Source organism: Rhipicephalus sanguineus, chromosome 6 (assembly GCF_013339695.2).
Source record: "Rhipicephalus sanguineus isolate Rsan-2018 chromosome 6, BIME_Rsan_1.4, whole genome shotgun sequence".
NCBI lineage: Eukaryota > Metazoa > Arthropoda > Arachnida > Ixodida > Ixodidae > Rhipicephalus > Rhipicephalus sanguineus.
The window spans coordinates 101736807-101762090 of record NC_051181.1 but is presented as its reverse complement, the minus strand read 5'-3'; the positions used below and the strand labels follow the sequence as shown (position 1 = coordinate 101762090).

General features: G+C 44.3%; 1 protein-coding gene across 1 annotated transcript; it reads left to right on the top strand.

Annotated features, from left to right (window-relative positions):
• The first annotated feature begins 388 nt into the window (after nucleotides 1-388).
• On the top strand, nucleotides 389-24543 carry LOC119396047 (mitochondrial carnitine/acylcarnitine carrier protein). Its single transcript, XM_037663095.2, has 9 exons — nucleotides 389-754; nucleotides 8991-9083; nucleotides 10618-10745; nucleotides 12136-12226; nucleotides 16172-16301; nucleotides 17120-17192; nucleotides 18346-18455; nucleotides 19930-20054; nucleotides 23398-24543. Exons 1-9 carry the CDS (start codon nucleotides 653-655, stop codon nucleotides 23458-23460), a joined length of 915 nt encoding a protein of 304 aa, XP_037519023.1. The 5' UTR covers nucleotides 389-652; the 3' UTR covers nucleotides 23461-24543.
• Nucleotides 24544-25284: the final 741 nt, after the last annotated feature.

Genomic DNA, 25284 nt, shown 5'->3' with positions numbered 1-25284 from the left:
TTTCCTTTTGTTTTTGTGTCAAAGACGAACGTTGTCATCCGATGCCGACCTGTCGGATGGAACGGCTCGTCTAAAAGGGTGTTCTCGCAAGCGACGCATTTGTCGCATAAGGGCGCGCTTATTCACTACGCGCTGACGAAGTTCAACGCTCGCGATGGCACCACGAAAGCACGTGGAATGGAAACACTTGTTGCAGCAACAAACCGCGGCGCGCCTCCTCCGCTGCGGCAGAGCCGAAAGGGGGGCTGCAAACAATCGATCGGCCACGGGAACATTGGATGTGTACTACATATCTCTTTCTTGGTTGCATACCTTATCGCTGGCACTGCTGGTGTCGGTATGAACCGAAAGGCATACTGCACTTGGTTTCGCTATCTCTCGCCTTCTGTAGCGTTACAGATTCGATAAGACTCCTCGTTTTTTCAGCCTCTCTTCGAGAAGAGGAAGACGAAGAAACGGCCGGCCGTTCATTCAATGGCCGCGCGTCTTGATTCGTGCGATCAAGTCGCGCTAGCTCGACGTTGTCACGCGAATTTGCGGCTATACTGCGTGAATAGACGTTTGATTGCTTTGGGTATACTTGTTCACGGCAGCCTGTGAAATCACGACTCGGGGGGACTCGGTAAAAAACCGATCGGCGCGCGCTAGCACCATGGGCACGAGAAACAAAGTGAGCCCGATCAAGGACTTCATCGCCGGCGGGTTCGGTGGCATCTGCACGGTGGCCTCTGGACATCCTCTCGATACCATCAAGGTAATTTGGCCGTGACCGTGCACAGTGCGTGTGTCACATCGTGAACTTTGATCGGTACGTGGTATATATGTATCTAGTGGTATTGTCAATGTGTGATTAAAGGAAATGGTCATGCGCCTGGTACAACATTAGCAGATATGGTGGTTGCATATATGAGCTGTTTGCTTGTTCGCCATCCAGTTTGATCATTGTCATTCAAGGGCAAGCCATGTATCTGCAACCCATGCTGATAGCTGCTATATATCTGATCATGCAGTGGTTGGAAAATGTGGAAACATTGGCTATTGTTCGTTACACACTAACATGCAAACGTAGCAGAGGCACTCAAAGAAAACGCAGTAAAGTGACTTAATTGTCTAAAACTTTTTGTTTATTTTTCTGGTGCTGCGTCCGTATGGCTTCTTTTGACTGTGTCCTGCTCAAAAATGGTCTACACTTAACGTGGCAGATCCCTGAATGCGGAGAACTTGCCGTGCTTAAAGAGGTAACAGATCACGAGTTAATACTATTGTGCTACAAGAGCTAGCGGGCAGTGGTCGTGTGCAGTAAAGTGCTACTTTGTGTCTACAGACATTCTTCCGTTATCACTCAAAATCTGCTAGGGAACTCGCCTTGAAAGCAATACATTGTCACGAACAAAAAGGAAATTACATTTATGACACTGGCTTGGAGCATTCCTCCAAATGTGTGTCACTTGGAGTCATATGACAGCAAGAAAACACGGTACATTTGGTGAAAGCTAGTTAAGTGCCATATTACGCTGTTTGTCTGAGGGTATTGTCATTCATAATTTACAAGCGTATTCTAGGAACCGTATACTGAGATAACCACATTCGGCGACGGTGTCGCTTTGCATGACACATAGTCTAGTGCGACCTATATGATTGATCCCTTTGCATGACATATAATATCATGCTTGTAATGACTGAAGCGACTCCTTGCTCACCTTTCCTCAACCAAACGATCAATGTGCACTAAAAGCATTACTATCTCCATAAGTGATAATCTCGGAATGCAAGCTTGGAATATGTGTTGCAAAAATAAAGCAAGAATCGCACTGGTCTAGTGATGATGAGGACTCGCCACAGTAGCCCAACAGCTATGATTAGTCCAAGGCTGACCAAAGCTTGCAGGTTGGGTACCAGCCTCAGCGGCGGCATTATGATGGAACTAGGACCTAAAAACACATGTGCACTGTGTTAAGCGCACGTTTAAAAATCCCAGTCCATCAAAATTAATCCAGAGCTCGCCACCAAAGTGACCCTTATAAACTATTTTGCAAAATCATTTAATTTTTTAATAACTAGAACTAAAAGCTGGGCTGTTTGGTTGTTTTCAAAATTGCTATTGCTCCACAATTTCGATCGGATCTACCATAATCACAGTATCATCAAGATTTGGCAGAAGGTGTACGGTCAAGCCATTGTTATTCATTGGGTTCCAATGACAAATGTGGACATGTTATGGTAGGTGTTTTGTAGTTGATGAAATTGCGTGAAGACGTGTTAGCTTGCTTGTACAGCTAACCCAAGTTAATCCGGGTGCCAGAGACCACGTACTTCCATTTCAAATTTTCAGAAATAATTGAAAGTCAAGGGGTACTATGACCATTTCTGATCACGGTAAAAAGATGCTTGTCATCTGTGGAGAACGTTTCCATGCAACCGAAATATTCTGCTGCATGCAGCAGGGTACCTACAGTTTTGCATGTGAGATCGTTTTCTGCCCTCACTCGAGGTTTTTCTATCATGTCTCGCTTATGACGTCACAGAAATGTACCCCAGAAGGACTGACTGCTGGAGTGATTAATCTAACATAGTTACTGGTGAAATTTGTCCTGTGTCCATATCTCAGTTTTTGCGCTGATTTCATCGGTAACTATGATGTTGAACACCTGCTCCAAGAGACGCCAGCTAATGAGCAGTTGTTCATGACCATGAGTTCTTCTAGTTAAAAAAAAGCTCATGGCATGCACTGCATGCCTCTAATCTTCTAATAAGTGGCCTCAGATTGAGATGAAAACCTGGATGTCTTAGCAAATTGTATGGAGTAGAGCACCAAGTCAGTCTAGTTGGTTCACATTCATTTTAAAGCCTCTTAACTGCACCAGTAAACACTGACAAAGACGAGGGAAGACAGGACGCCTGCCTTCCCTTGTCTTTGTCCTTGTTTACTAGTGCAGTTAAATACGGGAGTCTTTGATAGCCATACTCTGCCAAAATTTTATATAGAAACAACAAACTCTTATTTTCCTATGAGCACAGCACTTACATTAGCAAAGCAAGAATGCTTAAGCTTCAAGCAAACTCTAGCTGGCAGGGTTCTCTCACAGAGGTCAAGGGGCAGGTGCAGCGTGGTTTTGTTGTTGCTGGTTGTACTCAATTCCTATGTAGTCACAGAATTAGTGTACTCTCAGATTTGAAAAATGTGGTGCTGCAAGGCACCTTCATGTCAAAATGACAGGGATGGATTCGTAACTTGTCGAGATTCAGGCAACCGAGTTTCTAGTCTATTACCACTCATCGTTTCACCTTTCTGCCAGTGTTCTTTTTAACTGGACTGCCACTGCGATTAGGTTGTCGCTCAGCACGAGATGCACCTACGCTATGTAAAATTTATTGTACATTGTAACTAATTCTATAATGAAGCATCTGCTTACTTATTGGATTGGAAATGGTTTTTTGCATTCACGAACGTACGCAAGCAGTGGCGCTTAATCTGGGATGTACTAATGTGTAAATGGCGGATGCACTTGGCCCACGACATAAGACACTCAGTCTGACAACCAAGATTATTGTTCCGATTGTTGCAGTTTGACTGCTGCTTGCCCAGCTTGACGCAAGTTTGCTCAATGCAGCAACTCTCACTGTTAGCAGTGATACCAGTTCCTTACTGCCACTGCAGTGTGGCAATGTCGTTGGGACAGGTGTAGGAACGTGTATGTGCTCTGCCGTGCAACGTTCAGAGCAACCATGTTAATGGTTTCCCCTTTCTCAGGGGTCTGAACTGACGTAAGAGACTGTCTTAGATGTGAAATGTGTTCACACTTTAAAACGTTGATATGAATTTCCTTTGTTAAAGGGGCCGTGCAACACTTTTCCAAGTAACTGTCAGATGGCTTCATTAATAAAAGAGCTTGTTGCCTCACGAATCGACTGCCGTGAAAATTTTTAGAGTCCATGAAGTACGAGCGGAGTTACAGGGATCTGTCACACGCTTCAAGCACTTTTTGTCTCCTTTTGTACTAGTGAGTGCGCTGAAAGCTAAGCAGGGAGGGGGTTGACAAGGGGGCAAGAAGATGCGTCCCTTCGTCAACGCACGTCATGACTTTGAGCACTTTCTTTTCTTTTTTTTTTCAAACGCACAGCTTATTTCAGTGTGATCACGAGCGTGCGCATGGGCACGTGGTGGCATCCTGCAGCAGTCACGGTAACTATGCAGCTCTCGATGCTCAAATCGGCCAATAGCCGTGGTTTATGGCACAGTCACTTTGGTTTATGGCATCATTAGTCGAGAGAAGAGGGAGCGATTTCTAGCTGACTTTGAGAATTAATTGTAAATTCTAGGCCGCGTGCTGCACTATAATGTTTGGCTCGCGTGTTCTCAGGAGCCTCGACTATCAATCGGAAGCGTTTTCTGACCATGCTGAAAAAGTATTGCAGGGCCCCTTTAAGCTCAGTTTTCTTTTATCAATAATTTTGAAATTAGCTGCCACCTCAGAAAAATTAAACTAGGCAACTAACTTTCCAACAGAAATAGATTTAGTGTACTAAGGACTCAGAATATTGTTGTGCATTATGTTGATTTATTCAACCATTTTTACCTGGTTGTGCAACTGGGCTGTGTAGGGTATCTAGCTAAAGCAGGTGTCTACTGAAGATGGGTTGAATGTGTCCATAAATTGTTGCCATCGTACCCTGTTGCAAAAAGGGGGTGGAAGGCTCAGAACATTGTCCCTAAAAAAAAAAAAGAGTATTTGGGATATAGTAGGTCAGCCAATATTTGGAGATTTGTTTGAACTATTCGAGTTATTTTGTGACTACTGCAATTGAACACATAAAAAAACACATTTACCTCCCCGAAGGGTCCTATGCACGTTGCGTCAGATGCTTGTGATAGGTTTCCATCTGTATTTTCTGTCGTACTTTGACTCTGGGAGTATTAACATTCCGAAGCTATGCAGAGGGCTATTAAGGACATTGTAGTTGTAATGGAAGAGTTGAGGATAGTTATGATCACCTGTGGTCTTTTTTTTAAGCACTGACAAACTCGGCTGTCAAGTTGCAACTTGTGAGATTGTTGTGTGATGAATAATAATAAGGAAGTATAATCTAATAAAGTCATTAGAAAAGTTTGTGGTGGTGTTATGCTTGTATCCAGTGATACTGATCATGGCATGGGTCAAAGAGATCACACCAAATCCAATAGGATAGATCATGTGGCAGTAGAGCATATAGTGATGCTTTTGAGAGTGTGCTAATATTAAACTATAGTTAGCACTCTGTACAGTACACACACACACACAGCTATAGGAACTGTCTAAGTGCTACGGAACACACTCTTTTGACATATAGCTTTGTTATGTCCACCTGTGACCGTCAGCAAGAACGTAGGTAATGAATTCTGTAAACCTATGCTTTGACCTTCTCTTACTCAACTAAAGTGTGGAATGTGTGTTTTTTTACACGTGGCAAAGGTGTAAGGACACGTTTCTATAGACAGTAAAAGTTGATCCATTTTGCAGTTTACTCAGCCGTAAACCTCAGCGTGGCTGAGTGAAATTTGTCTTGCACTTGTAAACTTTACGTGGCAGTTCTTATTTATCGTTGGAAAGAAACGCTGTAAATGACGGAGGGACTGAAGCAAACTGCGTCTTCATGTGTGTGTGTGTGTGTGCGTACGTGCGTGTGTGTGTGTGTGTGTGTGTGTCCCTTCAGCATTTTCACTGTGGCTTACCAGTGACAAACTGTCGATGCTGATGAAACACAGCACAGCCTGTTTAGTAATGCCTCTGCTAGGCTGCAACGTTGCACAGCATATTGTGCTTTCACTTTTCTACGATGCTTCGTTGCTCAGTTGTCCCTTCACAGCCACGCAAGGTTCAAAACATCTTGTGTAAGTCGTGGGTGGTGAATGACCTGACAGATGTTGAGATATAACTGATATAAAGCGAAGGACCGCTTGTCTAGATATGGTCCAAAGCAGAGATAACGTATGGAGCCTGTGTGAGATTTGGCGGCACGCTCTGTTGCTCGTATGATAAGCCAGGGTATTTGGTTTCATATGTGCCGTGATCAAGCAACGTCGTGTTGCGTTGTGTGTGCGTATCATGTGAATTTCTTTTTAAGCGATTCAATGTGCGCATTGCTGTGCGTACCAGAGCAAGGCCTTTTTTTAAGAATGCGATCGGTCGTTACTGATGCTGTTTCCAATAACGGCATATTTAATTTGTCTCCATCACTGTGCATGTTCGACAAGTGGTACGTTTAGAGACGTGCAGATATTTCAAACTTGGCATCACAAACGAAATTGTTTTCTATTTGATTTGGTCTTTGAATCAAATCATCGCTATTTCTGAACAGATAAAAAAATTTTTTCAGAATGTTAATTGTGTGCAAGTAAGCACAAAATTAAAGTAAAAGTGTAATAAATTTATCCCTGTGCACTTAGTATTGGCGTTTAAGAAATGAGAACTTGCGTAGCGGAGCAGACTACGTCAATCAGTGCGCTACACTTTGCTGGCTATGGAACAATCATTCCCACCCTCAGAAAATTATTCTGTTAACTTTTGTGAGAACTGTTATAAAAGTATTCTGTATGGGACAGAATTAGATTCTCACTTATTGATTCTTATCCGATTCAGTCTAAAAAATTACTGTCCCACTCACCCCTAAGTGTTCTATGTGCTGTCGCGATTAAATTGTCTAATGGTTGTGGCATTGGAACCTTTTTAAAAAATTTATTACTGTATTTTTGTGTGTTTTGGGCAATGTGACGTTGTGAGCACATTAGATTTGTCATATGAACTGTTCCATTTATTCTCAGTCTTGATATCTAAACTGTGATGGAAACGAAAATTTCAGTGGCATCTCTGGTTTCCAAGCTTCTGCACATAACTGTACGTCATTGAGTTACCTCAATAAACTTGCCTGAAACTGTTTTGTAGTCTTTTACGCTTTGGTGATGTGTATCAACGAGATTCTGAACAATACATTTTCACATGGTCCATGTGTAAAGGCAGTCACCTGAGTTGCTGTAAGGTAATGAAATTATCCACTTAATCTGTGCACGTGCACGGTTTGGAAGAAGTCTAGCAGAAATCAAAATTTCGGAACAATGTAAAAATATGAACAAGCAAACAAAAATGGTGAAAGTGTCAGCTGCCAGCTTTTTGTGTTATTTGTAAGCCATACTTGATGCACTGCTAAATACTAGCTTATCCTGTATTCATTGCTAAGGTGGCAGTGAAATTAGTTTGTCTAAAGCATCCTCACATCATCCTCTCAGACGTGCTGTGCCCTCTTACTTAGTGGCATTTAAAAAAAGGAAACAACGCTTTCATTCATGCATGCTCCGCTATCAATGTTGCCTTAAAAAGATTGCACCCTCTCTGCACATTCTTACCTCACAGCAGTAATTTGTTCTGTTCGCGCGGTATCTATTTTCCAGTGTGGTGTGTGTGTGGTGTGCTTGGTGATATATTGCATTACTGGCATATACATGGTACCACTGATGTGAAGGGAACCCACACATCTCGTTGCCAGGGCAACTGCTTGCAGAGTTGATGAGTTGCTGGGGAGGAAGCCTCTCCGTGGAAAAGTCCCACTAGAAACAGCAGCTAAATGAAGTATGAGTTATCCAAGCCATAATGTGGTGCCCACATTAGAAAGCTCTCACCATTTCTTGTCGCAGCTACAACACCAACTATGTGTGCATGTTGTGTGAGGAAACTGTTAGTAAAAATAGGTAATGGCCATAGATAGGCAGACATCAGGAGATGCAGTAAACTGTTTATGGTGGTACATCTGTTGGCTGTTGGCTATTTGCATGTGTGGGAAACTAATCAACACAGCACGGCACGCTGAGTATCTTGTGGTGGGATGATCTGGCGCTACCAGCAGAGTGTACAACTGGAAAAAGGATGAGAGGGAACAGACCAGATCATAGAGTTCATAACAAGGATGGACAATAGGTGTAATAAGGGACTTAGAGTTCAGAATGTGTAATAATGGCCCAGAAGGAATGGTACAAGCGCATGGTAAATCTTTCCATTGACTAGGGACCCATAGTCTAAAGAATGTCCATGCGAGCATACTGGCACTGAGAAAACAGAGTAACACATTACAAACTAGCCAAAAGCAACAAAATAACACAACGAAACAACAAAATAGCATAATGGTAGGTATATAAAGCAACACTAGGAAGTGGAGAGTGCAAAGCAGAAGTGGCAAGATTAGAAGAACGTTAGAATAACAGGAGGAAAAACCTTCACAGCCATTTAAAAGAAGTGCAGCTAAGGTAATGACTGTAATCTAATGGCTGTGTAGAGCAGGTGGGACCCGTGCACACTTAATCAGTAGTGTTGGTAGCATGTATGAGCTCAATTTAAAGTCCCCTTACTGCACGTTTGACTGGATCACGTTTATCATTCCCATTAGTCTTCTCTCACAGAGGCTCGGCACTATTAACGCACAGCGTTGCCGATGTGGGGCACATGGTGTCCTCACGTTTACGTACTGCACTGCGTTAAGCAGCATGGTTTCACTTGCTTGCTGGTGAACAGTCCGACGAAATTATCATTTGGCGTTTGGGGCATGTGGTTCGGTAATTTTTTATACACATGCGTTGTATTCAGCGAGTGATTGAAGACTGGAGATCTCTGAATGGATTGATTATGCATCAGTAAGCTGTGAATCTCTTCTGTACAGCTGCTTTCAGGATTGCTACTAGATCTGTGTTCACGATGCCTTGGACAGTGTCAACACTTTCCTGTGAATATCACCTCATCCTAATTTTCCCCATAAAACAAATGTTCAATGTATGCTTGAATTTTTTATTGTATTGGTGGCTACCAATTTATTATAAACAAGTCGACAAGACGACAGTGGGGCTGTTCACTGAAGGCACATTTCTGCCATTAAATGCAGCCTGAAACTGCTGGATAACTTAAATCACAATGGTTAGTTTGTGGTAAGTTTTCTTTTTCCAGTAACACAGTCGTGCTTCTTTGCAACAGGTACGACTACAGACTATGCCGAAGCCAGGTCCCGGCGAAAGCCCACGCTACACGGGCACCTTCGACTGTGCTAAGAAAACCGTGGTGAAAGAGGTAAGCAAGGCACATTTATATGGTTGTCACCGAACCGGGAATGTTGATGGAGCCGACGTTTCGATAAGAGTTGTCGTCTGTGTCAAAGGGTCCTCTTGTCAAAGTGTTGGCTCCATCGATATCTTCTGTTCAAGGATAATTTATCCTTCAAGCTTCCATCGTCTCCTGAACATCTCTCTTGTTTGGATTTATGTGAGTGTGCCAAACTGAAAAGCTTGTTCGAATAAGGTGGCACTCACACCGGTGACTGACGGAAGCCCGTGACTGGCAACCGAGTAGCTACTCGTGGTGACCAATGTTCACACCGGCAACTGCAACTTGCCCTTCGTCACACCCGCGATCACTTCTGTTTGCGTCTGTTTCTTGTGTTTGTCGCCGCTAGCTCAACCACATCAACATAAGATAACTTTCACCATTGCCATGGCCCATGGGTATTCCGACATCATGCTCCTGTTCCACTGATTAGTTTAGCATCTTTGTGACTCCCGTCACGCAACTGGAGAATTGGTCAGTGAGCGACTTCACCAGAAGGGTTGCTTTTTGACCAAAGTGACCATTTGCAACTGTCATTTTGCGATCAACTTGGTTGCACGACCCCTGTTGGTCGCCGGCGTGACTGCGCCCTAAGGGATGTTGCTTGAGCCAACATTTCAACAAGGTCTGCTTGAATATGCTTTGTTGTTGTAGATGTCGATATGCCAACTCTAGCAACACCCCTAATTTATTCTCTGCTAATCACTTTGTCTTCATCTTTCTGTGAACATCTCTATGAAGCCAACAGGTAAGGAAGCCAAGGAAACCATAGGGTCTTCACTACCTTTTGGCTTCATGTAGATGTGTGTAACGAAAAATGGGGCGCGCAATCCATTCCTATTCTCATGAACATGTGTATTGATTGCAAAGCTCTTTCATGTAGTGAGTGACTTCAAGAGCTGTTACAGTCTGTGTCATAAACACAAATAGGTAGCACTTCAGACATGCTCTTTCTCTATTATATTTTTTTAGTAAGAAAGGTGATATGCATACCAAGTTGTGTGGTGCTCGCTTGGTTACATGAATCTGCACAGCTATTATATATTGTTCTTTGATGACAATAGCTTGCAATTTATCCTGACTGCGCATAAAAAACAAAGAGCCTTACTCTGATGGGCCTGTTGACTTGCCAGCATTGCACAAGTAAGAATGAAGAACTGGTTATTTACTGAGAACATATGTGGACTGCAACAGGGTGTGTAAAGTGAAGCGCACCCTCATGCATATCCTGAAAATTGAAGCTCATTCGCAACTTACTGGGCATGTGCCCATAAAGCTTGCAAAACACCTTTCATGGGTAATAGAGGCTTGCACTCCCCTGCTGTGAAGGCGGTCCCTCGGCGACTTGTTTGTCGGTTACTTTCTCTCTTTCATCCGAAGTGATGATTCTTTCTTGTAAAAAGCGATTGAATTGTAATCCATTGATGAGATCTTGTGCTATGCATGTTGACACAATGATCAACCTGCAGGAGTTCTGTTGTTTTATTTTAATGCCATATAGGGTGTCCTCGGTCTCTACAAAGGCATGGCTGCACCTCTCACGGGAGTGACGCCCATGTTTGCAGTCTGTTTTCTTGGCTTCGGGATCGGCAAGAAGATTCAGCAGAAGCATCCCGAGGAGGAGCTCACGTAAGCTTGGAAGCAGCATGGGCACATTATATTGAAATGCATAATTGTTCGTCTGATTCACGGTGTACCGGTACCGGATCAAACATTTACATGTGCTATCGCTCGACACAAGCTACACCTTGATGCATCAGAATCTTCATGAATGTCTGCGCCGAGATTGCGGGCATCACGTAAATAGTGCACAACACTTTGGAACGCTTGCGAGAGTCAGCGACTATGCCAGAATTTACCGCGACCCATTTATTAACAGCGGACACTTTAGACCTGTAGATTAGATATTCAGCAGTCGTCGACTGTGCCTGCCACTATCGATGTGCCGCGGCTGTTCTTTGTTTTGCTGGTCACAAATTTGCCCAATAAGGAGTTCATTCTTTAAATTGTATTGTGCTATTGGTTTTCAAATTTTTGGCGGTCACAACGACGTGGTAATGTTTGATTATGATGACATTTAATGTGGTTAGTGCCATGTGATGACAGGTGTCATCAGAGGGCTCTGAAATTATTTTAGGACACCTGGTCTTCTTTAACTCCTTTCTGGGGGGGGGGGGTAATTCCTTCTCCCTCCCTCATCCAGTCATTAGCATTCATTTTGCGAATCTCCCGATTTTCAAAGTCCCTAGGTTGGCAGGTTTGTCTGCTGCATAAGAGTGAAGGTGCATGCGAAATAGTTCTTTTTTGACAATTGGTAAGCACACTGATCTGCGAATCAAGCTTTGATCAAAAACAGAAAATGATGTCTTTTACTCGTGAGGTCATTTTGTCCTTTAAGGGAAACAAAGCAACCTTACTGGATTGAAGAAATGGTTCTATTTTGTTCTGGGAAAAGAAAAAAGTAACTACAAAGAATGAGATGAAAAAAAATTTGTACAATTTTGTTTCTCCACTCTCTATCTTTTTTCTGTATTAGAGAAAGGGCACCCAATGCTTAACTCACAACTATTTTATTATTATTTTTAATTTTTTGTATTTTGTCTCTGTTGGAAGGCGGCTGTTGTAGGATGACATTGAAGATCACGTGATTTTGTGCTCGTAAGCAAATTGGAATAGCCGGAGATCTCTTGTCTGCCATCAAGATTCACTTATACAGGTTGTGTTTACTTATAATGTTGAACCTGTGGCACTATGTGACCTTAAACTTTCAGTTTCGGTGACACGTACTCCTTTTTTGCCTGAAACTGCATCTCGCTTGGCACCTGTAATGAACTGGTCATGCTAAAGGGTGATGTAAATAATTAAGCTTTGCACTTTCAATGAGCCTAGGCTGCATACCATGATTACTGGGTTGACATCCGCTATGTTTTCTTTTATACCTGTTGTGTTGAGAGAATGAAAATCAATCAATCAATCAATCAATCAATCAATCAATCAATATTTCATGCATTTTGTGCAGGTTGCCCCAGCTCTTTTTAGCTGGCATGCTCTCGGGTGTTTTCACAACAGCGATTATGGCCCCTGGTGAACGGATCAAGTGCCTTCTTCAGGCGAGTTGTTAAGTTGCAATCTTGTCATTTGGGTAAATGGCGCAATATGTTCAGGGCACATAGAGACTGTTAGTAAAGCAAGATTATTGATTCCTTTGCATTAATTGATTCTTAGCGTCATAAAGTGGCGTAGCATTGCGTAGTTCACCTCATACATTTTCATGATTTCAACAGCGCGAAGACAAATTTATGCAACAGATACCAGCCGTGATGGTCTAGGGGATATGGTCTCAACTGCTGACCCGAAGTTCACGGGATCGAATCCCGGCTGTGGTGGCCGCATTTTGATGGAGGCAAGATGCTAGAGGCCTGTGTGCTTAGATTTAGGCCCACGTTAAAGAATCCCAGGTGTTCAAACTTTTTGGAGCCCTCCACTACGCGTCTCTCATAATTGTATAGTGGTTTTGGGATAAAAAACCCTAACAGTTATTATTATTATTAAATTGCACAACAGCAGGAGAAACGCATGACAAGAGCTGTAGTTGCCCTCACTGTACATGTGCTCCTTGCTACATAAAGTGGTAAAAAAGTTTAATCATCTAGATTGTCATCACTTCTCATTGATATCCAAGGCCAAATTTACTGCAAATGGTGGTGCAGAGCCAGTGTGTTCATATCCTTGAAAGTGAAACAGCTTGTCAGTGCCTTGCATGCTTTTACAGAAAGGAGGATTCAGGGCTCCCATCCTCTGCTGGAACAATATGCACGGTATACTTTTGGAGCTAGGGGCCCCAGGACCCCTCCTGTGGGTCTGCCAGCGCTTATAGTCAAATCCGATCTTGTGTGTGGAGATGATTCCTCCGTGGTTTCCACTAAGTTCCTTAGTCTGCCCCGTCTAAAAGTTTAGGAAGGAGGTGTGGAGCCGAACAAAAATTGAATGGGTGCCCTAGGTGCCTGTTTTTATACAGGTATGCATAGTGTCAACAAATTGCTTCCTTCTCAAAAGAAATGAACGCCAACCACACACCGTAATTTCCTTTAAGGTTGACTATGAGTATCTGAGAGAAGTGAAGTTGATATAGACTATAGTCGGATACAACTTTAGAAGTTCGCGGCATTTTGTCTTCAAAGGGGGAGCCTGCACCAGTGGGTGCATTCTCCGGACTGACGTCATGAGCCGGACGGCTGGTGATGCCGCCTTCAAAGAACATTTTCGAGTGCATGAGTGGGACTATTTCTTCAGTCGCGGAGGCCATTGGCTGCCGCACTTCGGTCATCTGGGCGGGGCCTCTGCGTGCTTCTTAAAGGGGTACTGACACAAAATTTCGCGGCCGAGATAGCCTGCTGGATCGATTTCCGTGTACGTGCGTGTACCATCTGCAAAATATCGACAGCGAATAAAGCTTGGAAGGTATTTTATATGAATTTTGAAGTTCGCGAGCGCGATCCAGCATTATAGGCCGCACCTAGTGCATTGACACCCTCGGAGGTGACCCGAGGTGACCCCCCTACTTCCCCTACGTAACCGTTGCAGCCGGTACAAGTTATGATGACGTCGTAGCCGCCATTTCTGTTTTGACGCGCTTCCCGACGAATCGTTCCTCGCCAGCGGGTCAAACCTGAAGTGATTCGCCACGTCGAAAATTCCTTCCATCCCCGCCGCAAGAAAATCGTCGCCATCAGACGACAATGAGCCCGACGACGACAGACCGCGCGGAAATGCGTCACTGTTCTGTGTGCTCACGTGACCGAGCGTTTCACTCGCTAGGTGGTGATAGTTGCACCCGGCGGTTTGTCGTTTTCGAAGCTCTGTCAAACCGAAACTGAGGCTGTGTCTGTAATGAGGAGCTTGTAATTAATTATCTGTCGCGCGCTGCAGCAAACAATGTGCCGTGTTATGACTAACAGGCCCCCAGCAACACATTGCAGCAAAAAAACGCGGGGCAAAAATTTTTGTGTCAGGACTCCTTTAAGTTGTATCCGACTATAGTATTGAATTTCTGTAGGAGACATGACAAGGATTTTTCACCATCTAATTTCGTTCTCCAGCTTGGTCTCGCTACTCTTGTCACGCATAATTGTCTTGAAAGTGTAAAAATACACGTACACTTGCTTCTTGTTGGTTCACCTTGCTTCTCTTCGCTAGACACTTACGTACCTCACATTTTCCAAACCTGTACAGTCGAACCCGTTTATAACGAACTCGAAAGTGTCGCGAAAAGTGGTTGTTATATCAGTAGTTCGTTGTATATGGACTCGCCCTTAAAAACGTGCGCTTAGCGGCCAAGCCGTTTTTTTTTCTTTGCACTTTTATTAAAGTGCTAACAACCCCTTCGGTGACAAGCTAAGCCTTTTCGCGTCGTAAAAGCGACGCCCGCTGCGTGCTCACGAGTGAATTAACCGCCTTTGCAATGAGCCGACACCGTTCCACCGAATCGCGGCACCGCGACGTGGAGCCGATCATCCCTGGCTAGTTGCGTGCAGCGCGTCGCCTACTCGGGTCGCGAGTCACTGCCTGGCCGCTTGCTGTATGCCGTATGCGCGCGTTTGTACGTTCTTCGTGCTTGCTTCACTCCGGACCGTGCACGGGTGCGGCGACTAGCCTCTTCGTTCAACGCGGCGAAAACAAGTATTTTCCAAGCAACGCGCACTCTACGTCTCCGCGATGCTCTCGCGGCCCTGCACGACAATGCGCGGCGCACTTGAGTCAAACACGCAGTATACGCTCGCTGTCAGTGCATCGACGTTTCTCGGTGCCCGCGCCGCTCAACAACAGCGAGCTAATTTCGTTTCTACAAAGCGACGCGCACTTTAAAGCGGTCTCGCACGACGCGGCGGCGGCGAACTTGCGAACGGCAGCATGGCGCGCTCGCTACCGCCGTCAATCCGCACAGTGTACGGCGTACGCCACACGCCCAGCCGAGCAGATATCTACAGATGACTGTGATAAGGTTGTCGGCTATAAGGCATAATGGCACGTTCATCGACGGCCGCCACCCCGCCTTCGCTCTTTTCTGATGCTTATCCGCGAAGGCATCGCCGCAATCGCGCGGAAATCGTTATCACCGATCGACCGGTCTCTGCCGTTACCGGAAAGACGGACGACTTTTCGCGGCACATTGTGGCGTCGACGAGTTTAGGGACGCAGTGAACCTTTTTGCGATGGAAAGTTATCGCGGTTATCACTTCAGTTGCATTTATGCCTTCTTGCGTTCCAAGGCATTGTTTGGTTCATCGCAGGCGGTCGTAGCTGCAGAGAACGGCGTCAGGAAAGGTCACCGTGCAAAAGGTGACCGCAAGGCTTCATGCTGCCTCCCTTTTTTTTCTTACTCACTGCCATTCTGCCACTGAAGAAAAAAGGCTGGAAAGTGAGCGACCTCGCTCGTAGCGTCCGAAATCTGCGTGCGGTGCTCGCCGATCTGGGTATCTTAGTCGCGAGTAAACTGGAGCGGGGCACGCGCGAGCGCGCGCCCCTGTCACGCTTTAGAAGGAATATTTTAACTTTTTTTCGCTTCGTATGCACCATATTTTTACCGCGGTCGTGTCTGAAGTGTTCGTTGTAAAAGTAGGAGGCTTTGAAAAATGTTCACTATATCTGGACGCAGCTTCAATGGTCAGCATAGGAAAATTGTAAGTGCACCCAAATATGGTCGTTATAACCGATAGATCGTTATATGTGGGATCGTTATAAGTGGGTTCGACTGTATTTCCATAGAACCATCACACGCTAAGCATTTCGAATGTTTTGGTCTGCACTGACTTCTTTAAGTAAGTTTTTTCCCTTTAACCATTGAAGATTCTATACCCGGTAACATCTGCTGATTGCCATTGAAAGAATTCGTGCAAGCCTGTTCATAAATATTTTTATGTTAGTTTTTTTTGCTTATGTTGCTTCCCACTCCTGAAATAGTTTACACACAAATAAATAAGCAAATACGTAAATAAATGATTGACATGACGTGAACGAATGCCCCTTTTGCTGATCTCTGGCTATGGGGACGACAGGTTCAGCAGGCCCACGCAGACCACGGAGGCAAAGCCCGGTTTGCTGGACCTGTGGACTGTGCCAAGCAGCTATACCGCGAGGGAGGAATCCGCAGCATCTACAAGGGCACGGCTGCAACTCTTCTGCGCGGTGAGTTGCGGCGAATGCCTCAGCGCCTTTCACATGACACTGTATAGCTTCGCTTGCTGCCATGGTTGGCCAAGAAGTGATGAATTCTGTCACCGCACATGGTAGGACTGCTGGTCCAAAGCTTAATTCTGCTCCATAGAAGCTGCAGCAAATTGTGAAAACACAAGCAACTGTTATTGGCCCCTGGAGGCTTCCACAACAGAGATTGTTATGATCTTGTTATAAGCAGATGTTATAAGGTTTTCAGATGTTAATATTGGCAGCGTTTCTGAAATCGGCAAAGTTTGTAAATGAGTCTTCAAATCTCTTCTTTGATTCTGATATTCTTTGCAGGAATGGCTGCTGTTCCAGATTTTGTCTGTAATGGTCGTGGAAGGTGTTTTGTGAAACCTCTATCTGGCATCGCACCCTTTTCCTTGTTATAAGCAGCAAAAACCTTTTTGTTTTAATTGTGGGAAAGGTTTCAGTGCTACTTCGTGAGCTCTCACCACATTTCACTTGCAATCATAGTAAGGTGGCTGAAAAGAACAGTGGTGAAAAGATTGATGTTAACTGAAAAGTGGATATTCAGTTCACTTGCGACATCGCAGCATCTTTTCTTGCCGAGAAGCTTGAAACTTGGATTTCCTCCAAACCTTCCCTTCCTGGAGTAGCTGCATAGTGGAGAGGGCGCAATGTCCTCTCAAAATGATCACTATTAATACATGTACCTTCCCGCAATAAAACACTGGGTGTGCCTCTGCTCTCACAAGTGTAAGTGCAATCATGCTAGCTCGAAATATGGAACCCATTATGTGTCCACGTTTTGTTGCGTGCAGATGTGCCGGCCAGTGGCATGTACTTCGCCAGCTACGAGTGGCTACAACGGGTGCTCACACCAAAAGGTGGCAGGTATGCATCCTCATCATTAATTTTTTGCTCTGTGGGTGCTACTGCCAAACGGTGCAGTCTGTTATCTTTGTTTCCTGTTGTTAGGTTCTACTGGTCATAATGACAAGGTAAAAATCGTAGCAGGAAAAAAACGAGGGCAAGGACACGCTGACAAACTTCAATTTAATGGCTATTGTAGTTGGCCTCCTGTCAAGTGAAATTTGACGATAAGGCAACAGTCACATTTCATGTTCTGAACCGCGAGTGTCCTTGAGCTTTGTCCACCTTTAAAAGAAGTTATGGGATGACGCTAAGCTTACTATGAAACAGTTTAAGCTAGCATGTAAATGAGAAAATTAAGTCTATGAAAGGTGTTTTTCTGGTTGTGTCCCTCTTGCAAATGTAAGCACCGTTAAACAAAGCTGTTGCTCTGATAGGAAAAGTCAAGTGCTATGCTTTTGAATTCTTCCTCTACTTAGTTTTGCAAGATGCTGTGAAACGCATGTATCGGCTTTGTGACTCAGCAGAAGATTGACCTGTATGAAGCATTCTTAGAAAAATTTAGTGAGCTGCAACATTACGGTTACCTAATCAGACAGCATTCAAGGACATATCGTTTTTCCTTTGGAAGGGTGGTTAATGAAATGTGACAGCAAGCTAGCCAAAATATGACAGACGTAGCAAGGGTAATTTAAAAAGTCAGCAAAATTGATTCAGTAGTGACGTCACCAAGATTGCAACAGTGCTTGATGTGAACCCTCTTTTAATTTGAATGATTTTAACATGTTAACACATGCCCTTAGCATGCAGCTTCGAGAGCAGGGCTGCTTGCTGAGAGAAATGCCTTTGCAGGACCCAGAGATGTTGTCACAGAATCTAAATTATCCACAAATCTGCATTTTGTGGTCCACTGGCTTGTAGCAGCGCCCACTCCAGTAACAGGGCACGAAAAAGCCCAATTATTTCGAAGAGGAGTTTGTGGCTAAAGACATGCATTCTGCATATCAGTAACAGTCGTTCAAAAAAACAAATTTCATATTTCTCGTATTGTTCATGACTGTACCATTGTGCATGTTCATTGGGTGCTCCTAACATTCATTCTTTAGTTGATATTTACTGTGCTGTCTCCGCTTGAACAATTACCTGACAATATTCATTTGTCTCCATCGTCTAGCCGCTCAGACCTGAGTGTGAAGGTGACCCTGTTTGCCGGTGGCATGGCGGGCATCTTCAACTGGCTGGTAGCCATACCGCCCGACGTGCTGAAGTCACGGCTACAAACAGGCAAGTCCACGTGGTGAACTGCAAACCGATGCTTATGATTCCAGCTCCTGTGAATGCTACCCATTGGTATAACGTATTGATAGGCTGGAGGAGAGGCAGTGGATAGGTTGGTTCTGCCACACTGAGAGATATTAGTGCACTGGATGCCCGAAGGTAGCAACCAAGCAATACATTTAGAATAGATGACTACTCTGTGTTGCCTGTCACTGAAGGTTTGTTGTCCTGTCTTATGTTGCCACTGGGCACTACGTCGCATGCCACAGTTACGCAAGAGTGAAAGCTTCTTGGAACTACCTACGTTTCCTTTCTGCTCATAGTGCACATCCTGATGCACGAGACTCTGATGTGAAACATTTCCCATTATTGCTTCAGTGTGATTGAAGATAGTGAGACCTTCTGCAGAATGCGGCTTCCTACTGCCAGGACATTACCGAGTGAACTTATGACACCTGCTTTTTAGCACAGCTTGTCGATCTTAGAAATGAAAACCGGCACCCTCACAACTGCAGCACCAAGCTAAAAATATGGTTGCTGCCAGGTCGATGCCAGTTTTTTTCCTTTCATAACACTCTTTTTTGTTTCAACCATTCACTGTGTCTGTTGCATGAGAATTTTGCAATCACGGTGATGGCGTTATGTGAACAGACGTGTCGCTGGGGTGCAGCATTTTCCCCGGGTGTTCTTTAATCAGAGCACTGAACGCTTTACACGACTACATGGTCTTTACAAAATGAACCGTTCAGAGCGCTGGGCATTACATGATCAGTCAAAATCGTGGTGTGTACCTGTGTTTGCCAATCCCAGTAGGAGACTTCAAAAATAAGAGATTTCTAAGCGACTTCACAACTTCTTCACTGAATTTTTTAAAACTACCCTGGGCGGTCACAGACCAGAGCTATGACGACACTGCCTTCGTTATTTGCTTAAAGGAACAGTTAAGAGAAAAACGATTTTTCTTGTATTAGTAAATCACCTTTTCACAATACCAAAAGCACAACTCTTGCCACGAGAAAGATGCCTGGTAAGTGAGAAAATGCACAAAAAGAAAATGCAGGTGGCAGTGCCAGCTTGAAGCTCCCACACCAACTTGCCGAGATGCGATTGATTTTCATGGCATCTACTAGGGCCAACATAGCCCTTAATCGGTAAATGTGAAGTACATTGTCCTCCGAGTGGGCCAGGGACTTAAAGTACCATGTTTTAGGAAATTTTATTGAGCCACTGTGGCCAAAAAACAAAAAGTATATACACACTGAAATCCATGATGTCACGAATTTTAAAAATGAATCTTTGGCCTTCATATTTTTCCTCTATTGAAAAGCCCATGACGGTAAAATTAATGGCAGTAGAGTTTATATATACAAACTAATTCATTGTTTCACTTTAATGTCCCTTTCAAAAAATGTTGGTGGCACCATCTTTACCGCAGATTCTCTTCATCCTGTTAAGATTTTTACACTACTCTTGTGCACAGCACCCGAAGGAACATACCCCAACGGCATCAGGGATGTGTTCCGCGAGCTGATGAAGCACGAGGGTGTCCGTGCCTTGTACAAGGGTGCTGCCCCGGTCATGCTTCGAGCGTTCCCCGCAAATGCTGTAAGTACTTTGTGCAGCCCAGACTTGTACACGATACAGAAGATAAGTAACCGATTACAATTACTTCCTTTCAAATGTAATTGATTACATTGGTCACTTACAGCCACAGAAAAGCAACTGAGCAATTGCAGAAATGTAATCGATTACTTTTGCGTTACTTTCCTTCAAATTTTTATTGCCGTAACACAATAACACAAGTTTACTCAAACTACAACGAACTACTGTGGCTTGCGTGGTAGAGAGAAGGCTGGAAGGCTTACTGTGGGTTTTGTGATATAGTGTCACGCGTTAACTTTCAACGGGAGTTGTTTTTCAAAGCTGTCATCGCTGATTCTTCCACGTTTCCTCGTTAAGAGGTCAGCTGCTACGCTAAAAACTCTCTCAATGCATGCGCTGGAGGGAAGGGCGGCACGATAACGTAGGAACACCTTGCGCACCAGCTCATCGTTGCGCATTGCTTCGATGCTAGTGTCCATGTCTTCTGTGAAGTGTCGTGCCTCGCTGTTGCTGGCAATCTGGTGAGGCGTTGCAGGTAAGGCCAAGGAAAAGGTTAAAAAAAGATGTCTGATCCCTCTGTCATAGGAATCGGTGTTAAACAAAAGTGAAACGTCTCGTCACAGAAGTAGTTGATTATTTATAGTGCATTGGTACTCTACGAGAGCTTGTACAATGTCTACTGTTTGGCAGATATAGCGCCGCTTGATGTGGACGCACTCACGTTGACGCCTAGTGGCACATCTCCGTACAGACGACCATAGGTCGGCAAAAAAATTGGAGCTCACTCAGACTCACTCAAAAAATATATTTTGCTCTGAGGGCTCACTCGGACTCAGACTCACCAAAGTTTTCCTCAACCGGACTTGCTCGGACTCAGACTCATTAAACCTTTCCCCACCGGATTCACTGAGACTCAAACTCACCAGTATCTTACTCAGCCGGACTCACTCACACTCAGACTCGCGGCTTCACCTGAGTCTGAGTAAGCCTGAGTGAGTCGACTCATCAGTCCCTTGGTGTAAAATTAGCTTTTTTGATCTTGGGTCAATCCTCTTTAATGCCAATATCTCACATAATCGGCACTCTACGATAGGCCTTTTGATCTTGTACCTTCAATTACGAGTTACCATCATATATCATATAGGTCATCATTAGCATATATCAATCCAGTAGGGATATTTTTATGAAATACGCTGCTCACACGAGATATTTTTATCAAGAACTTCCCATAAAAGAGCATGCAGGCGAATGTCATGGCACTCCTCCTCCTAACTCACGCCTCTGATCAATAAATATTGAGGTGGCGCGTGAATAGACTTGAGTATAAAGGTAAGCCGATATAAGGCTGATAGTAATGCTGAAGATGAGTACATAGGACCATAAGTCGGCAACAAAAGGTGGAGCTCACTCGGACTCACTCAAGAAATATATTTTGCGTTTAGGGTTCACTCAGACTCAGACTCATCAATATTTTCCTCAACGGGGTTCACTCGGTCTCAGACTCACTAAGATTTTCTTCAAGCGGACTCATTCGGACTCAAACTCCCCAAAATATTATTTACATGGACTCACTGAGACTCAGACTCACGGCCAGATCTGAGTCTGAGTGAGTGCGCAAGGTTTGCCGACCTATGCCGACGACTAACACCCATGATCATGATTTAACCCTTGCGGTAGCTGAAGTTCTTAACATATACGTGGACACCACATATGGGTGAATCCTGCGCAAATATGGCATCAACAAGCACATAATAAACACTGATACTCGATATGCACTCCTTCAAAGCGTCGTGAAACACGAAGTGAAACGCTATGCGCGTCGTATCTTCTCTCTAGCTTGGCCGTTAATTTTCACAGGGCGAGCGGGGAACGTGGTGCGACAGCTAGGCGAGCGTTTGGAGAGCTATTTTTCGATATGGATGGATGCTATGAGCAAGGCTTGGGCTAAAGACAGCACCTCACAGTGTGTGTTAAAGTGTTGACGAAATCATACTTCTATTGGAAACGCGCCAAATGGGATGGTTGTAGCAACGGCACGTTTTTGTTTTTCGACCCTGGTGTCACGCATGTCACCGCCCTGCTATAAAGGGGACGCTCATAGCATCCATCCATCCATCCATCCATCCATCCATCCATCCATCCATCCATCCAAGAGCACTGCGAGGGGAAAGTGTGAAAGATAAAAGGCGCGTTCGTGTAGCCTCAGTTATGTGTTTGGCGGTAGCTCAGTGGGCTAAACACCCGCCAGCCATCGTCGCAGTCCGAGAGGTCATGGGTTCGACTCCTGTCAACGAAACTTTTTCTTATAGTTTTCTTTTTTTGCCCTCTGATGGCGTTCATTTTGCTGATGTTAATTATTGAGCAGTAATTACTCGTTCGTTGATTTCACTGAGGAAGTTGTGCGCCTGCACAACAAGCTTAGTGTGTTGCAGCAGAATTATTGAAAGTGTGCTGCCTTACTTGCATCACTGTTTCACCATCAATGCTCTGATATGCATAGTCATCCCTTACAAATGATCGGAAATTACCATTGGACAATTTGTATAGCGTGTTATCACATCAAATATGAAATGAATGACACAAACTTCAGTTCATAATTACTATTTTTGAATATTTGCACACCCCGACTGCTTATTGTGTTTGTTTGTATGTGTGTGTGTGAGTGTGTGGTATCATTTCTTTAGCCACCATCAGCAATTTTGGTACGATTGACTTGTTATGTAGCCTTGAGTGAAGTCAGAGCTGCACAATGCAACACTAACCACTGTTAGTGGTTTTGGCAGTCTGTCTAAGTGTGAGTGGCATCAACAAACACACACGCATGCACGTGCACGTGCACACACACGACATCAGCACAGTGCCGTACGTACACTGGATAACCATGAAGTATAAGCACTTGAGAAAATGTTCCAGCGACTGGATTGGCCTCTTGGCCTGTAGTATCGAATTCTGATTCTCTAATCACGGCACCAGAGGCAGCACAGGCCTTATTGGGCGGAATGTATAACACCTTCATATGCAAGCAAATGCGTTCAGATGCTTGGCACGTTTTCTACAACACTGATGGTTTCCTGGAACAGTTTCTTCATGCAAGCCAGCATGTTGAGAAACTTGGCACGTTCGCACAAGCGCTGACGGAGTGTCCCCGAGTTGCTGTTGAATTGAATGTAGGTGCAGTTAAGTGCTCTCAGAAACACTTAACCAACGAGTTTGGAGCATAGCGTGAGTTGCCCTCATTTGTGTCGGAACACGTGTGTATCTAATGTGCCTAAATGCTACGTGGATTGACCGTGACGAACATCGGCATATGGTTTCTGCTGTAATCATCTTCACTTTACCCTTGCAGGCTTGCTTCATGGGGTACGAGGTCGCCATGAAGTTCCTCAACTGGGCAGCACCCAACTTATGAAGTGAAACAGCTGTACGAGAAAACACAGTCCTAACTCTCCCTTGTGCAATGAAACCGGTGGGCTTTTCCCTCGCGAGGCCATGACTTGCTGTACCGAAGTCCATCCAGTGCTGTACATATAAGCGTAAACGAACTCCTTTTAGACGAGTTACTGTTGTCTGTTAGCCTACGAATCTATGTATGCCGAGCATATTGACAAAACACAAAAGTCATTATTAGTGTTGTTTGGAAGTAGTGCTCTGGTTCATGTGCATATTTGTTGCTGCCAGTCTGGAAAACTGCATGAATGCGCATGAAGAGGGTAATGGTAAAGTTGGTTTTGTTGCAAGTGCCGTTTTCCTGCGCGCAAGTACCGTTTCAGGAAGGAAGAGACCCGGCCACTGAGTGCAAATGTTCTGCTCTCATTGCTACATGTTTAGCGGTGTCAGTGGTGCCGATGTCAGTGCGCAAGATGGTTACCGTTTTGAATAGTAGGTTCCTCGAGAAAGAACAAAGGCTAGCTAGCAACATAAAACGGTTGGTTCGTGCGACACCGGCCGTCAAAGTGCTCTCAAGTGCCCCGACTGCTTCCCACATCTTGGCTAGATGCCGCAGTTGTTAAAGTTCTTTTTTTACATGGTCCACGGCAGCAGAGCACGTTCTGCAAGTCCATTAGCCGAGGACATTGAGCAGCTATTTCTTCGTGACCACCACTGCACCAAACTACTGTTTTTTTTTACGTAGTTGAGTTTTACATGGTTGCACCACGATGCTGTGGTGTGTACTTGGTATACTTTGAAGGTTATTTGCTCAATTGCAGTTCTCTAGAGTGCTAGTGTACACTGGGACCATATTTATTTTTGTTCCAGGGATGAACTGCTCACAGCGTAAACACATTTTTTTTTATAGTTCTTTACGAGACAAAGTGCTTAGCAAGTTCTGTCTATCTGCATTGTTGCATTCCAGCATGTTAATAAGCCTCCTGCCTTAGAACACAATGTGCAATAATATGAGTGTTTCAAGTATTGCTTAAGCCTGTTGGTTTTCTGCTATGCAAAGAGATTATGTATACTCTGAAATGCACGCAATTATATAACTGCACTGCACGCTGGTTGTCCTTTCATTGTGTGAATCTTTTCTCAACTCTGTGTACTAAATCTATGCACTGTCAAAGCAATTCTCCAAGATAAAGTTTAGGGACCACTGTTAAGTTTCCGATAGAGTTTGTGCCGTTGTTTTCTTCAGCTGAACATAGAAGAGATTTCAACTTTGTCTGCGAGTTCGCTTTAAAAGAAGGTGGTGTACTTTCCTGGCAGCCTACGTTGGCAGGTATCGTATCTCTATATGACCTGTGGTGTGTAATGGTGCACCCACACATAATATTCGATGCAGAAAAAAAAAATGACAGAACCAGATGGCATGAAATGTCTCTAAAAGCAAGATAAATGCACACAGCCATGTTATTAGCAACTTGGTTCCAAGATTGTCATTTGAAGCAATAGAGCGACAAAAACAAGAAATTTGTCTATATAATTGCTTCACCTCCATCGCGGGTTGGCCTATACAAACGAGACACATGTAACCTTCGCTGTAGCAATGGAGGCAGGGCTCATCACGTGCACACTGCAATCCCTAGCTTCGGGCATTTAGGAGAATGCAGGGTGTGCTGCTCGAGGGCCCTAGCAAAGGCAGAAGGGAAAGAGCATCTATTTTGGCAGTGAGGCTCGCCTTCTGGACACATGGTTACAGGACGGTTCCATTTTGTTCAGCTTTGTACAATAATGCACACATTTGAAAAATCATTTTGGCAAGATGCCCCTAGAGTGTGTCTTGCGACATCCAGTG